At 37.5% G+C, this 17,396-nt stretch overlaps 1 protein-coding gene across 4 annotated transcripts in view; it reads left to right on the forward strand.

Annotated features, from left to right (window-relative positions):
* Positions 1 to 17,396, forward strand: part of LOC126739137 (titin-like) — a 67,049-nt gene that overhangs the window by 23,163 nt on the left and 26,490 nt on the right. For 2 of the 4 annotated variants that reach the window (XM_050444671.1, XM_050444674.1), the window contains 2 exons: positions 6,542 to 6,700; positions 6,761 to 16,404. In XM_050444671.1, the coding sequence (XP_050300628.1) occupies positions 6,542 to 6,700; positions 6,761 to 16,404 (9,803 nt within the window). The remainder of the gene's footprint in view (positions 1 to 6,541; positions 6,701 to 6,760; positions 16,405 to 17,396) is intronic. The other 2 variants (XM_050444673.1, XM_050444672.1) reach the window with 2 other exon arrangements.

Here is a 17,396-nt window from a genome sequence, read left to right on the forward strand (position 1 = left end):
GGTATAGGGAATTCCGTTTAAGAGGACAAAAGCATATTTTCTGACTTTTTCCGTATTTTTAAAGAAATTCAAGATAGCCAGTTGTTATTTCAACTCGGCGAATCTAAAATCATAATAAAAAAACAAATGCATTAAAAGCAAAAGACCTGAATGTTACATTTTTTGATACTATGGTTAGTCCTAAGTTTTTTTTAATAAGGGTTTTATATGTTAACTGTTTTTGACTTATCGACGCGTCTTTCGGCTCATATTATTTCATTAAACACCCGCCAAAATTGTGTCTCCGCCTTTCTGTAAAAAATGCACTTTCAAATATAATAAATAGACGTATTCATGAATAAATCATAAATAAATAGGTGTATCCGTGAATTTTTTTTTCATCTGGGGCTTCGGAAAAACGCGATTATTATTCCACTACAAAAAGTCAATGATATTTAAAGATTAAGGCCTATAAGTATTTTATCAATAATATGGTGAATAATAACTTTTTTTTATAATGAAAGTAGATCAAAAAAGTGTGATGGAACAATAATTATTTATGCAAAGAGAGAATTAGTGTTAAGCTTGGAAATAATTAAAATTAATGAAACTAAGTTTTTGAGAATCACTCTTCAAAAGCAAAGAGCAAAGGTTCAGAGATACCCCTTGCAGTGCAAGGCAATCAAAAATAATAAAGGTTTCAAATTGTCCTCCTGGGGGACTCCAGATGTACTACTGTAGATTTCAGACTTGGAACCCCTGACTTCAACAAATTGTTGCCTATTTGTCAAATATGATTGAAATAAATAAATTAGGCTAATAGTGATCTTGTTTTCATCGAGAAATTTTTTAATATCGCTGTGCTTTGTTTTATTAAATGTCTTCTCGATATTAGTATAAATAACATCTATTTATTTCTTTTCATTTAGAGCATCGCGAACAAACTAACAAAACTTTATAAGATTGGTTAATGTAGACTTCTTAGGTCTAAATTCATTTTGGTACTAAGGTATGTGGAACTTCACTTCATCATACTACAGTCTATTAAATAAGGCTAATTCAAAAACTTTTGAAATTGCATTGAGAATCGTAACTGGACGATAATTTGTTGTATTATTCTTGGCACCTTTTTGAAATAATGGTATTACTTTGCTTAAACGTCAAACTTTTGGATACATTGAAGATTGTAGACTTAAGATTAAAAATATGAATAAGAGGCTTTAAAAACATATCATTGCAACCCTTAATAACATAGCCAGGCAGTCCATCAAGTTCTATGGATTTATTTCTCTTAAGTTTTTTAATGACATCTGAGATTTCTTTTTCATCAAATAATTAATTGCAAACATAATTTTCAAGTGGATCCTTTACCTGGTTAAGATAGACAAATCAGAAACAAACAGAACTAAAATACTTCGCAAACGTGTTTGCAATATTTTCAGTTCTCCAGATACAGAGTTATTATGATAATAAATTTGACCAGGTATATCTAAAATATTCTTTTGGTTACGAATATAGGACTAGAAACACTTAGGATCTGTTTTTATACTAAGTTCTACATTACGTATTTTAATTTTAACTTTTTGCCTAAGATCTGTATATTTATTCAACCAAAAAGGTATGTTTGTTCTGTTAAACTAGTTTCTTTTTCTTTGATGAACCTAATAATTTCACCATTATACCAAACTGGAAATTCCTTCCCAAATTGGGTGGACATAGGGACACACTGCACAAAAACATCCTTAACAATCTCATAAAATTTTGTCAACATCATAGAAATTATACACATCATCGCAGTTAGTATTTTTAAATAACACAAATAACTGCTCAAAATCAGCTATTTTAAAAGTGAATTTAGCATTTTTTACCTGTTTTGACTCTTACTCATTTTATAATTACGGATGACTACAACTGACAGCACGGAATGGTACTTATCAACAGGCAACAATGGGGCATCACAAATCTCTACTCTAGAGCCCTGTAAATGGGGGCTTATTATAACTAAATCCAATAAGACATAAAAAAAACATTATGTACATTTTTATAAAAGGTAAAAACACAAAATCTACAGCATCACAAATACATTTAATAAAATTACAAAGGTTACATGTTTCGATCGACTAGAGCATCATCAGACCTAAACAATAATTAAAATGATGTAACCCGAAAAAAGGAAAATTCAACAAAAACTTACCATAACATACACAAAACACCTGACATATAAGTAAACAAAGCTTACAATAAAGTGGCCCTATCTATGTACAAAGAACTCAACTAAACGATCAAATCACTTTATACATTTTAGAAATCTAACCATCATTTAAGAGTCTAGAACTATTTAAGGTTATTAAAAACTAGGTGGCCATCAAAATCAAGCCTTTCATTAACACAGGACAGATCTGGACAGCTTTTAAAAGCTTTACTAATTTCCATTGTCTCCAACAAGTCTAGTCTTTTACTTTTGTTGCACTGATAAAGTATTTTTATGTTTTGGCTGTCAGGAAAATTATGTTTGGAGTCGAGGAGGTGATTAGCAAAAGCCGACTGGTGACTGTGATATCGGTATTTTTAAATTTATTATATTGGGCCTTGTGTTCACTAATCCTAGTAGAAATCTTCCTACCAGACTGGCCGACGTACACTGCAGGGCACTCTTTACACCTAATCTCATGAACTCCCGGAGAAGATAGCGAGGGTAGTTTATCTTTAGTTTTAATTAGATGTCTTTTTAATGTATTATTGGTTTTAAAAGCTGGGGTTATGCCAAAGGGAGAAAAAAAGCGGGATAGTTGTGACGAAGTTTTGATATAGTTTGTTTGTTGTCTGATAAAATGAAATGATAATTTATACTTGTTCACATACTGAAAATACATTTTATATATAGGTTTAAGAGGGAAAAAGTTACTGACTGCTAGTTGCTTAATAGTAAGGAATTCCTTTTTAAAAGCTTCACGAGAAAGTGAGATGTTAAAAAGTCTGTAAAATAAAGAATGGAAAGCAGCAAATTTATGTGAGGACGGTGATGTTGAATTATATTGTATAATATTATCTGTTGTTGCTTGTTTACGAAATATTTCAAAGGATATCTTATTTCTTTCCCTCTTAAGTAATAAATCTAAGAATGGTAAGGTGTTGTTCTGTTCCCGTTCTATTGTGAACTCAATTTAGAGTGAAGAGAGTTGGCATAATTATGGAATTTTGTAAGCTCTACCTCACTTCCATTCCAAATCATACATATGTCATCCACATACCGTTTATAAAAGATGATGTTATTTTTAAAATTACTGCTCATTATTTTCGTTTCTAAGTTACTAAGAAATACTTCACTAAAAAATGGCGATAGACAAGAGCCCATTGCTAGTCCCTCTTTTTGTTTGAAAAAACGGTTGTTAAATTGGAAATAATTTTGATCTAACACAGTAGAAAAGAGCAAAAGTAGATTTTCCACCAAGAGTGAATCAAGTTTCCCCCTGAGAAGATCTTTGACTAAGACCAGACAATCAGCGGGTGGAATGCTTGGAAATAAGTTTTTCACGTCTAGCGATATAAGCTGGGCTGTATCTGGAACGTGAACATTCTGAATGCTTTTGGCAAAATTCACTGAATTTGTTATAGAATATGGCGCTTTATTTGTGATGCTGTAGATTTTGTGTTTTTACCTTTTATAAAAGTGTATGACCAGCATCTTTGGGATAATAGATGAATTTTTCGAGTTATGTACAGTGTTAAGTTGGTTAAAATTTGTATAAGCTAAAAATTATTAAAATCACAAATAGGCACACTACGAGCATTAAAGACCAGATCATGAAAATTGAAATCACCTAAAATTAAACACTTACAATTTAAAAGTTTTAACTCAACGCAATGGTAAAATCTAAGGTAAACGTCAACATTACAATTAGGTACTTTTCTCCCCTCCCTTCGCGTTTTGCGGTCAGCCGATACCTGTATTATTATTTAATTTTTATTTTTTCTTTAAAATTATAATATTTTCTTTTTTATCGGAATTATTGTATCGCATATATTTCCCAAGTAGTCTGGATTTTAAGGATGCATCACACGTAACTCCTCGCAAAGGCGTTACTGTGGAACGGTTTTCTTATAATCGAGATGCACCTATTCGCCTCTTCTATTATATTAAATTATATCGGATATTGTAATCTGTATTTTTTTTGCCAAGTAAACGTGTTTTCTTTCGTTTTGTCTGAGTGTGTCTGGTTTTATTTGAATATTCCTAATAACATAAATGACCATAAAAATTATAATTACAATGTACCGCAAAACCAACGACAGCATTAGATAAGCGAGTCAGTACTTGGTAGAATAACCTTTATTCTTGAGGACGACTGCACATCTTCGTGGCATCGAATCGATCAACTTTTGGCATGTTTAAACTGGGTTGGAATACCAAGCTTCCTGAACTTCCTGCCATAAATCTTGCTTATTTGTTGTTTTTTTACAAGCTACTCGGTTTTTTAGCTCCTTCCAAAGGTTTTCAATAGGGTTAAGGTCAGGCGATTGTGATGGCCATTCCAGAACCGAAACGCTATTTTGGGTAAACCATTGTTTAACAATCCGTGCCGTATGTTTTAGAGTCGAGGGTCGTTGTCTGGTTGATACACCCACCTTATAGGCATGTTTTCTTCGGCATATGGTAGCATTACTCGATCCAAGATATCCAAATAAATTTCTTTTGTCATGGTCTCTTTAACCGAAATATGGGACCTACACTATTGTGGGAAAAAACAGCCCCACAGTTTGATATTTCCACCGCCGTGTTTAACTGTGCCTATTGTGTTCCTAGGATTATATTCTTCATTCTTCCTCCTTCTAACGAATAATCTTCCATCTGGTCCGAATAAGTTGATCTTCGTCTCATCACTAAAAAGAATGCTGCACCAATTTCTTTGAAAATTTTCATTAAAATTATTCTTAATAAATGCCAGTCTTTGTTTTATATTCTTCTAGCTTAGAATTGAGACTTCTGGCCACTCGACCATATATTTTTGGTCTTGCAAACGTCTTCTTATCGTCCTAGTGCTAATACTTGGATTAAGTTTCGTTTTATAGAGGTAGATGTGGAAAAAGTTTTGTTTATTGACTTCGCGTACTTATAATAAGGGCCTTTATTTAGCAAATACATAGTTTTACATAGTTTTGCCTTCGAAGGCGAAGATTAGCTAAAAGCTACTCTTAAACTCTTAACCTTCTTAAACTACACAAAAAATAAAAAAACAAAATAAACAAACATAAATCAGTAGAAAATAAAACAATATTCATTAACAGAAATAAGAAAATCTTTTGATTTACCTAAATGATTCCTGTAGAAACAGGTTCTTGAAATGTTTGCTAAAATCAGGCCTAAAGACGTTCACAAATTTGACTGCGTTGTAAGTGAATGATCGTTCAAAGAGAGCCATTGAGTGATGGGGTATATAGTCAGAGTGTTTTGCCTAATAATTCGAGCATGTAAATGATTTCTAGGTACAAGTTTCTCAAATAAATATATCGGAGCTTTGGACTTATAAAGGCGATATGCTAGGGTGCAGTACAAAAACTTAGATAGATAAGGTATTTTTAACCACCCCAAATCATACATGCCTTGGGACACATGATCAAACTTTCCTAGGTCAAAGATAAGTCTACAGCAGGTATTTTGCACACGTTGTAACCGATATTGTGTCTGCTGGTCCAAGCACGGAAAGAAAACTATCAGACAATATTGGATAATTGACATAACAAAAGTTTCGGCAAGTTTTTTCCTAGTCTTGAAGTTTAATATTGATTTATTAGCATAAAGCATACCCAAACGCAAATAGCTCTTTTGAAGAATAGTACTAACATGCTCTCTGAATCTTACTTATCAGTCTTCCGTGTGGTTTTTCTTGGACGGCCTCGATTTTCAGGAACATTATCCGTTTTTCTTCACATCTTTTAAGCACATTTGCAATAAATGCATAGGGTTTATTTTCACTCCTCAATTGCAAAATTAGACGCCTTTTTTCGGAGCTACAATGCTTTGCGCGACCCATTTTAACCAACGCGATGCAACGATCTTGTTGAAACTGACTTGTATTTATGGAAAACATCACAAACAAATATTTTACCTGAATAAACAGAAACCAAATAGTTACAATACAAGAAATACTCTTATTTTTTTGTCCACAAGATTTTTAAACAATAATTTAAAAAACTTGCTTTTAAAAGATAAGGCATTCTTGGTTTATTTATAAATTTTATCAAGTAAACAGCATAAATGCCGGAAAAAAATGCGTAGTATTTTATTCGCAAATTCCAAGATATAGCGAAGCTATTTCAGTTTGATTTGAAAATGCAGTCTTATTTTTTTGGCCACAATTGTATATAAAGATGTAAATGTAGATTTGAGCCTAGTTAGTCGAGAATGAATATTCGGACACTTGTTATGAACTGAAGCTCTTGCTTTATTAAAAACATTACCTCCTGTATCCATTTCGTAAAGAAAACAGTAATTATTTAACAATATTTTGTACCTTAAGCGGCTCACGTTAATCAGAAAACATCTACAACTATTTTATTTTAGCCTAGGTGTATTTCCGCTGAGTAATAAGGCGATTCCTCACGATTGGTATCGTTGTTTTAGAAAAACCCTTCAAAAACGGGAAATCATTCGGAGGGGCCGCAAGCCGTCCAGCCTGGCGACCCAGAAGACCCCACCGTCCACCCCAAAAAGAGGCCGAGGGTAAGCTAACTCACTTGTTACTTTTATTTTCCCCTAATCTTACCTTTTTAACTTCGTTAGGGGCAGACAGCCGACGCTCAGAAGAAGCCATTCACAAAAAACTTCTACGGAAGTACAGAAAAAAAATCCCGAATCAAGTTATACGTCTAAACTACGTTCGCGATCGAAGTCCACAAGCGATAAGGACAAAAACGCTATTGAGGAGCTGCTTATCCAAGAGGAAGAATTAGTTTCCAAGCCCCCAAAGCGTAGAGGGCCTAAACCTAAGAAACCTACTAAAGAAACTCCGGTTTTAGTGCAAGAGGAACCCGTCCCTGTACCCATAGAAAAACCAAAAGAACCCCCATTAAAGTCAACGCTACTGCAGCCATATTTAACAGAAGAAATCTCTTTGTCGCCAATCCCTCCACCAAAAAAACGCTACTCCAAACCCAACCACCCTTACTTAGCGAACAACATTGCCAGACTGCAAAAAATCCTCGGAACAAGCGTCACCGAGTATCCCCCAGTGGCAAATTTACCAAAATCAGACCCAGAACCCAACGAGGAGGCGAATATTTTAATGATCCGACATACGGCCGATTTTATCAGCAAAAACGTCTCGGAAGTGAAGTCGGATTGTGACAAAGAGAGCGCGGACACAGCAAATCCGTTAGTACAAAACCCTTTGGTGTCCATAGCGGAGGTAATCGAGGAATCCAGGACGACTGAGCCGCGATTCGATTACTCCATCGCCAGTTTACTTAAAGACAAAGGGGGAGAGTCGAGGCGGGCCAGTGTAGACCACCATTATCCGGATCCAGAGCCAATTACTCAATACCCGATCTACAATGGCGAGGCTTACCATGATATAAATAAACAAGAGTATTATAGTACCGAGGTGGAATCCTGCAGGAAACCAGACGAAAGTTTTTATGGATACGAGGAGGAAGTTGTCACCAATTTCGATCCAGACAAAGAAAACCAGAACAAAATTTACGACTATAGCATGCAAAAACCACTCGAGAGATTCCCACCAGATGGGGGCAATATTTGCAATGAGCAAATCTCTGCCGTTAGGCCATTCTTTGATTCCACTTTACACGCGAGTGTCTTTATGCCTGCGAGTGACTCTTTGCAACAAAGCCATACGGTTTCGTATCCACCTTCAGAGGAACCTGCTCCTCTCCAAGATTTCCAGCAAGAAAAGCCATTTAGCGCGGAAATCCCTAAAAAAGAACTGAAGAACTTGGCCGACAAGATCGTAGACAATCTGATTTTAGGTGGAAACCTCACGGAAGATGGCAGCATGGTAGCGATGTTGCCGGGGGGCTCCCAAACTAAGGTGGAAGTGATTTGTGACCACTTAAAAACTAAAAAAATGGCCGAAAAGATCAAAGGCGTGAAGGACCCAAGCGATACCGTTAAACCAGAAGAAGAACAACATAGAAAACGCTCCAAGGAATTGATAGTGGATTTGCCGAGGTCCAGGGAGAGCAGCGTGGAGTCCATTAAGGAAGCTTTCAAGCTGAAAGCGCCAAGCGGGGATGGAAATGACACAAAATCCAGGAACCGCAGGAAATCTTCGGATCAGAGGCGGCGTCTGGGCAGCAAACGTAAATTAACTTCGGAAGTTATATTGGCAAGTGAAGATGACGACGGCAAAAAAGACCACTCAAACGAAGTTTTTGGAGCTAATAAGAACCGTGGAGAAGGATCCAAGATAACAAGAGAAGAAGAAAATAAAACAGTAGATCTACTTAAGTCCAAAAGACCCCGACCTATACCAGAAGAGCCTCAAGGAAGCGGGAAAGGCCTTAGAAAGCCAAATTCTGACTCTAACCTAGATGCCGAGTTGGATCTTTTAACCCCTAAGGAATCATCTAAGATACAAGAGACATCTTTAATAAAAGACAATTCTTGTGGTGAAGTCAAGAAGAACCGCTCAAAGGTAGCAACAAAAAATCTAGAATTAAGTGAATCATTAGAAAAAGTCGAGGTGGTAACAGTAGATACTGAGCATAAAAGCGGTCCTTCCAAACCACCAATGGAACCATCTAATCCACTTTTAATCACCAGCAATGAAACTAAGATTGAGAAAGCTGATATTGAAAGAAGACCAGGACGTTCCAAGGCGAATGTGTTAGAAAAAGATAAAATTGCCGATACACCTGAGACCGATAAGGAACCATTTAAAAACCATGAAATTAGCAAAGACTTACTGCATTCAAATAGTAACTTTGAAACAGTAACAAGCAGCAGTAGTAGTGATTTATTAGTAAAAGGGACTGAAAAACCTGGTCAGACAGTAGAAGAGCTCTCCAAGAGGGACATCGCATTTGCTAAAAGAGAGTCACTAACAAAAGATTCGTCTAAGCATCAGGATTCCTCCAAAAAGTCACCGCATTCCAGTCTAACAGGACCAAGTGAAGAACAGGTCTTTGAAAAGCACGAGGGAGACGAGTCATCCGAAAATCATCCAGATTTAATGCACGGAGAGACACGAACAACATTGTCAAACAATCAGAAAACTAACCTGTCTAATTCAGATACAGCAGAAAATAAATTGGAGAACTTCAATGCTATAGCAGAAAATTTTGAGGGTGAAATGTTGCTTGTAGAAAGAGAAGAAACAGCTACTGAAAAGCCTTCTGAAAACCAAAAACCACTCGAGAAAAAAGAACAGGAAGAGGTTGAGACAGTGAAGAAGATTCTTGAAGAAACTCCTGAAGAAAAAGAATCAATCAGTGGTGAAGCAGAAGAAACGGCTATAAAGAAACCTAATACTGATGTAGATAAGTCAAGTGATTCGCAGGAAACCGTTAGTGATACCTTAAAAACAAGTGATGTCATTGAATCACCCAACGTCCAAGATTACAGTAAAGAGTCACTAGATTCGACTAAAACAATAAATGATTCGTTAGAAAAGGATAACATTAACTTCATGGAGAAACCTTATGAAGTTGCTCCTAATGGTAGAAGAGGTCGCTCCAAGGCGAAAATTGAATCATCCAAGAGTAGTGATTCAAGTATAGAGCCGCGAGATTTAAAAGCAGTAACCAGTGAATCACTTGAACATCATAAAGTTAAAGAAGCTACTGCTACAGTAGAAAAACCTTGTGGGGTAAGTACTGATGGTAAAACAGATTATTCGAGGGTAAAAGATGAATCAGTTGAAACTCTTAATTCGAATATAATCAGAAGTGACTCATTAGAAAAGGAGAAAGAGTCAATGATTTTAAATAGAGCCCTCAATGACTCATTAGAAACTCTTGATAAAAGATGTTGTTCCACAGCAAAAGATGAATCATTAACGAGTGATAATTACAGTAAAGATTTAAATATAACCACGAGTGATTCATTAGAAAAGGATAAAGAGTCACTGGTTTCAAATACCACAAAAAATAAGTCATCAGAAAAACAGAAAAAGCAAAATGTGAGTCTTGAGGTGACTTCTGATGACAGAAGGGGTCGATCCAAGGCGAAAAATGAATCATCCAAAAGTAGTGATTCGAGTAAAGGTTCATTGCATTCAGGTATAACCAAGAGTGATTCATTAGAAAAGGATAAAACGTCACTGGCTTCACATACAATCAAAAATGAATCATTAGAACAGAAGAAAATGCAAAATGTGACTTCTGAAGTGACTCCTGATGGTAGAAGAGGTCGCTCTAAGTCGAAAAATGAACAATCCAAAGGTAGTGATTCATTGCAATTAGATATAACCAAGGGTGACTCATTAGAAAAGGATAAAGAGTCACTGGCTTTGCATACAATCAGGAATGAGTCATCAGAAAAAGAGAGAATGGAAAATATGACTCTTGAAGTGACTCCTGATGGTAGAAGAGGTCGCTCTAAGTCGAAAAATGAACGATCAAAAATTAGCGATTTGAGTAAAGATTTATTGCAATTAGACATAACCAAGGGTGACTCATTAGAAAAGAATAAAGAGTCACTGGCTTTACATACAACCAAAACTGAGTCGTCAGAAAAAGAGAAAATAGAAAATACGACTCTTGAAGTTACTCCTGATGGGCGAAGAGGTCGCTCTAAAGCGAAAAATGAATCATTTAAGAGTAGTGATTCGAATAAAGAGTCACTAGATTTGAATGCAACAATCAGTGATTCACTTAAACACGATAAAGGTAATGAGGCCATTACTACACTAGACAAATCTGACGGAGCAGTTGCTTGCAGTGTAAAGAGTCGTTCGAAAGCAAAAAATGAATCAGTCAAGACTCTTAATTCATATATAACCAAAAACGACTCATTGGAAAAAGATAAAGAGTCAATGGTTTCAAATACAACTCCCAATGACTCAATAGAAACTCCTGAGAAAAGGAGTTCTTCCAGGACAAAAGATGCCTCACTAAAAAGTGATAATTCCAATAAAGACCCATTGCATTCAGATATAACCAAGGGCGATTCATTAAAAAAGGATAAAGGGTCAAATATAACCAAACATGAGTCATCAGAAAAAGACAAAATAGAAAACAGAGTTCGGTCCAAGGTAAAATCCGAGTCATCCAAGAGCTACAATTTAGGCAAAGAGTCGCTGCATCCGAATAAATCCATCACTGACTCAGAGCACCATAAAATTGTCGGAGAGAAATCCTGTGAAGAAAGTTCTGACGGTAGAAAAGGGCGTTCCAAAACAAAAAACGAATTGTCCAAGAGTCACTCCAATGACTCATATAAAGATAAAATTAAAAACGATGTTACTTCTGAAAGTAGAAGGGGTCGTTCCAAGGCAAAAGATGATTCGTCCAAGGGTCGTCATGACTCACATAGTGAATCAGTAAATGTAATCAATAGCGGAGAAAAGGATAAAGTGGAAAATCTTTGTGAAGCGACTTCTGACGGCAGAAAAAGCCGTTCCAAAGCAAAAGCTGAATCATCTAGGGGTCATTTCAATAAAGAGTCAATGGTTGTGGAAAAAGTGGAAAAACTCTGTGACATTAAAAAAAGCCATTCCAAAGCAAAAGATGAATGTTCCAAGAGTCATAATTCAAGTGTAACTAATAGTGATTCAGTAGGAAAGGAAAAAGTTGATAAATTATTTGCTGCAATGGAAAAACCTTGTGATGTTACTCCTGATGATAAAAAAGGGCGTTCAAAGGCAAAAGAGGAATCATCTAAAAGTCATGGTTCACTGCTCGGTGACGCATTAGAAAAAGATAAAAGTACAGTAGAAAAACCTGGTGAAGGAACCTCGGACAGTAGAAGGGGACGCTCGAAGACAAAACATGAATCATCCAAGAGTCACGATTCAAATAAACACTCACTGCAGTCAAACATTAATGACTCATTAGAAAAAGACAAACTTGATAAAGTGGAAAAACTTTGTGAAGCAAAAAATGAATCACCCAAGAAACGCGATACAAACGTTGACTCACTGGAAAAAGAGAAACCCCAGGCAGATTCCAAAAAAGTTGAACAAGAAGGTGAGCCTCGACGTGGAAGGTCAAAATCCTCTACAGAGTCTACTATAGGGTTTCCAGAAGACACCACAGGATACCGTAGAGGCAGATCTAAAACCCCTCGGTTGGGCGAGGTTAAAAACGACGAAAAAACCTTATCAAACCGGAAGAGAAAATCTACTGAAAACGGACATAGTGTTGACCGGAAGAAAGGGAGAACTGATAAGTTGGATGGTAGCAAAGAGGATGAGAAACATACCAAGGACCGTGGAGTAACCGAGAATAAAGCGGAAGAAAAGTCAAAATCACTTAAGGAAGATAAGAAGAGGGCAAGTAAAGAAGATGATAGGGGTTCAAGAAGTAAAGAGCGACGCTCTAAGGAGGCAAAACCCGAAGAAAGCGCGAAAAGTAAAAATGTTAAAGAGGAAGTGAGAAAATCGGAGGACAAAAAAACTGAAGATGCGAAAGTCAAGGAAAAAGTGTCCAAGGAAAAACGCCATTGTTCGGTGGAACATGAAGGAAAATCCGTTGAGAAGGGCAAACGTAAACTGGAACACGCTACTGAATCGGGAAAAAAGCCGAGACGCAAACGAGACGAACACAAACACAAAACCGCAACAGAAGAAAAAATCAAGCATAAAGACTTGGAACAGAAAGAAAGAAACCTGTCCGAGACGGCCAATGCTGAATCAAAAAACTTTCATGCGAAAAATTTCCCAGCAAAACAAGGCGACGAAGATTCAAATGGTAAACCTTTGACTAAAGAGTTGAGCGATGAAGCCAAAAAATCCAACGAACGTTTAAAGTCTAAATCGCGATCCGAAGAAAAATCCACGACAAAATCGGAACACTTCAGAAGCCCTAAAGACAAGAAACAGTCAATATTCAAACCGGACGAGAAGAGAAAAGTCGCAGAGAGCGTCAAATTATACTTGAGAGAAACCCTTGAGACTGTAAAGTCCAAAAATGTCACTGAGACAAGTTGTAAGGTTGAAGAGAAGCCGAAGGAGGACTCTGGGATCTCTATAAAGCCTAGAAATGCGGCAGAGAAGAGTCATAAGGTCGAAGAGAAACCCAAGGACCATGGGGTGTCTGTAAAGCCTAAAAATGTGATGGAGAAAAGTCATAAACTGGAAGAGAAGCCTAAGGACTCTGAGGTATCTGTAAAGTTTAAAAATGTCACAGAGAAGATCCATAAGGCCGAAGAGAAGCAGAGGGACATTGTGGTGCCTGCAGACATTAAAAATGTGACGGAGAAGAGTCATAAATTTGAAGATCAACTCAAGGAGGACTCTGGGGTGTCTGTAAAGCCCAAGGATGACTCGGAGAAGAGTCATAAGGTTGAAGAGGAGCCCAAGGAGTATTCTGGGGTGTCTGTTAAGCCCATGAATACCACAGAAAAGAGTCATAAAGTTGAAGAGATGGTTAAGGACATTGGAGTGCCTGTAAAACCCAAGAATGTCACGCAGAAAAGTCATAAGGTTGAAGAGAAGCTCAAGGAGAACTCTGGGGTGTCTGTAAAGCCCAAGGATGACTCGGAGAAGAGTCGTAAGGTTGAAGAGGAGCCCAAGGAGTATTCTGGGGTGTCTGTTAAGCCCATGAATACCACAGAAAAGAGTCATAAAGTTGAAGAGATGGTTAAGGACATTGGAGTGCCTGTAAAACCCAAGAATGTTACTCAGAAGAGTCATAAGGTTGAAGAGAAGCTCAAGGAGGACTCTGGGGTGTCTGTAAAGCCCAAGAATGACTCCGAGGTATCTTTAAAACCCAAGGATACCACGGAGAAGAGTCATAAAGTTGAAGAGAAGCCCAAGGACATTGGAGTGTCTGTAGAGCCCAAAAATGTGATGGAGAAGAGTCATAAGGTTGAAGAGAAGCCCAAGGAAAAGACTGGAGAGCCTGTAAAAGCGAAACATTTTACAGAAAAATGTAACGAAAAAGTTAAAGAAAAGGTCAAGGAAGACTCTAGGGATTCTGCACAGGAGCCCAAGAGTTTCACCGAAAAAAGTCATAAACTTAAATTGACGCCCAAGGAAGACTTTAAGGTGTCTGTAAAGCTCACAGAAAACTGTAAAGAACAGCTAGAAGACGAGCCCAAGGGAGACTCCGTGGATCTTGTAGAGCCCAAGAATATCACCGAGACGGTTAAAGATAAGTCTAAGGAAGACTCTGTAGAGCCTATACAGCTCAAAACTTTTACCGAAAATAGTTCTAAACTTGAAGAGAAGGAAAAAGACTCTGGGGAGTCTGTAAAGCCCAAGAATCTCACGGAGAAAAATTATAATGCTAAAGAAAAGTCCAAGGAAGACTTTGGGGTGTCTGTAAAGTCCAAAAAGTTTACAGACGAGTGTAAAGAAAAACTTGAAGATGTGCCCAAGGGAAACTCTATGGATCTTGGAGAGCCCAAGAAGAGTCATAAGGTTGAAGAGAAGCTTAGGGAGGAAGAAGACTCTGTGAAGACCGACCATAATGTTAAAGAGAGGCCCAAGAAAGACGCTGAGATGTCTGTAAAGTTAAAACATCCTGCAGAAATCTTTAAAGTTCACGAAACACATATGGAAAGCTCGGGAGAGTCTGTCAAGCCCAACAGTTACATTGAAAAGAACCGTAAGGCTGAGGTGAAGCTCAAGCAAGTCTCGGGGGTACCTGTAAAGTCCAAAAATCTTACTGAAGAGAATGATAAACTTCAAGAGAAGCCCCAGGACTCTGGGCAAACCGCAGAGAAGACTGTAAAATCAGCAGAGCAAGTGCAGGAGTTAAAAATGGGCGGTCAAGAAGTGAAAGAAGCGAAGCCAGAGATTGAAGTAACAGTTTCAATGGAGAAGCTTACCGAAACGAGAGAAATTGAAAAAAAGCGTGAGGTGTCTTGCCTTGCAATAAACGCAAAAGTAAACGATGATATTCATGAAAAATTAGTATCATGTGGCCCGCTAATTCCTGTTAAAGGCGCGAACTTCAAATCTGAAACTGGAATTGCTCAAATTGCGCAGTTAGAGCCCAACAATCTTACCGTAAACAAATCCTCGACACATTTAAAGCCAAAATTGGACCCTTGGACCTCGGCAGAAATTCCAGCGAGTAGCGAGTGTGAAACCAGTGAAACCTACTTTCAAGATTTCGAATTCGCCGTTTCTCATCAGGAGGAAGTAAACGATAGCCCTAAAGCGCCCGATTCGCCATCCCCTTTTATGGACCCGTCGGTGCTTCAACACTTGACCGAGGTATGTGTTAAGAGCGAAGAAGTTGTGTGTCCAGTGAAAGAACCAACTGGAGAATTAAAACTGGACCCAATAATTATTCCTGCTAGTATACAGGAAACAGTTGACAACAAAGTGACCCAAGATGATCTAAAATCATTACCGAATACCCGGAATGACAAGCCTAAAATCCAAAAAGTGAAAATAAGCTCAGATTTGCTGGATTTAAACCAGGATCCCCCTGCAGAACATAAACTGATAAAATGCAAGCAACTCAATCAGTCGGACAAGAAACTCTATATAGTCCTGGACAACATCATGGAAAACGTCTCGAAACAAGCGAAAAAGCGCCGCCTATCAATGGAAACAATTTCCCCGGTAAAGAAGAAACTGGACCTGCTAGTAATCCCCCCTGGTGAACTGGAAAGTGGCCCGCCACCGCAAAAAATCACCAGGAGAACCTCCACGGTAGAACCGCTCGAAAAAAGAAACGTGGAAGTCGAATACCTGCCGCAGAACCTCGACTTGCAAATCCTGGACCATGTACATCAAGGGATTGACAACTCCGCCACGTTGCCGGAAATAAACGACGGGTTTCAAGACTCCCATTTATTTTATACGAACCCGCCGGCACCGCAGCCTCCGGTTATGGACCAGCAGCAGTTCGAGAGCGCCTACGGGAGCGCCTTGGAGTTCGACTTCTTCGAGAACGAAAGTATCGTGGCGAACAACTACTCGATCGCTAATCCGGATTTCGATATAAATTTCTTCCCGGATAACGCGGTCATCACGTCCGTGTTAAGCACTTTGGCTCAAGGTGGTGGAGGAGGGATGAAAACCGATGCGACCACCCCGAGTAACGAAACCGCCCAGAAGTTTGAACATTCGTATTCATCGTACGGAAACGGTGGGGCGGAAGTGAAAAAATGCGACGCGGGGATTTCCCGATCCAGGGAGAATGCGATGGCGGACACTGCGTCCGCTATCGAGTCCATACTGAGCGAGGTGGATACCGTTTTTAATAGTCAAGGTGCCAGTGGACACGTGGTCGGACAAATTGGTAATTATGATCCAGTTTATCCGGAAGGGAATGCTAGTAATTTGCCAGGTGAGTGTTTGTTAGTTAGCGGGGGAATACAACATAAAAACTGCATCTATTAATTCAATTTTTTTTATTACTTCGAAAATTATTTTAATTATAGCTTATCGATAAATATAAATCATAGACATTTGCCGGGTATCTCATTAATATTGTTCCTCGGCTATATCTTAGCACCTAATAATGGTGCATTAAACTGATTGAAAATGCTGGAAATTATTTTGAAGGAAAATTATTAATTAAGTTAAGTAATAAATGAAATTTATTACTTAGCCGCTAGAGAGCGTTGCGGCTACTTTGATAAAATTCTATTTTCGCTATAAAACTTCCAATAACGTGAGTCTAAAAATATTATAGTAATAGTCAACGCTTTCTAGCAGATTTTAGCAAAAGCTAGGAGTAAGCAATAAATAATGTCCTGTAAAATAAATGTTATTTTAAAAAAGTCGCCTACTTTCAACTATCTCTCTATCTCATACCTACTTTTTTTCTTACTGAAAGTAAAAACTCCCTCACTTTATTTACATCTGTCAGAAATTTCAGTAAAAAAATTTTTGTCTACTACCGTGCGTAAAGTGCTTACTTTACAAACTTCCCAGAGTGCGTAAAGTTTCACTTTTTACGCACTAGTGCCTAAAAAGTAATTTGACGTTTATTTGAGTGTTTAAAAGTAATTTGACGTCTATTTGACATTTAATTTATAATTTGTCAACAAATGTATTGACGTTTTTTTTTTACCATAAAGTCGTTTAAGTGCGTATAGTAATTTGATATTATTGATTTTTTTTTGTTTTCTTCGGTAATAGAAAAAAAATTGTATATTACGCGTGTGTAAAATCCCCTTTTTTTATTCATCAAAAAAGGATCTTTTTACACACTTGTTACATAAATAACTATTTTAGGGATATCTTTACAGATTATTACTATAATATTTTTACATCTAGGTTATTGAAAGTTTTTTATCGCAAATAGAATTATACCTTTCGAAGTAGCCTCTAGCG

Source organism: Anthonomus grandis, chromosome 8 (genome assembly GCF_022605725.1).
Source record: "Anthonomus grandis grandis chromosome 8, icAntGran1.3, whole genome shotgun sequence".
Taxonomy (NCBI): domain Eukaryota; kingdom Metazoa; phylum Arthropoda; class Insecta; order Coleoptera; family Curculionidae; genus Anthonomus; species Anthonomus grandis.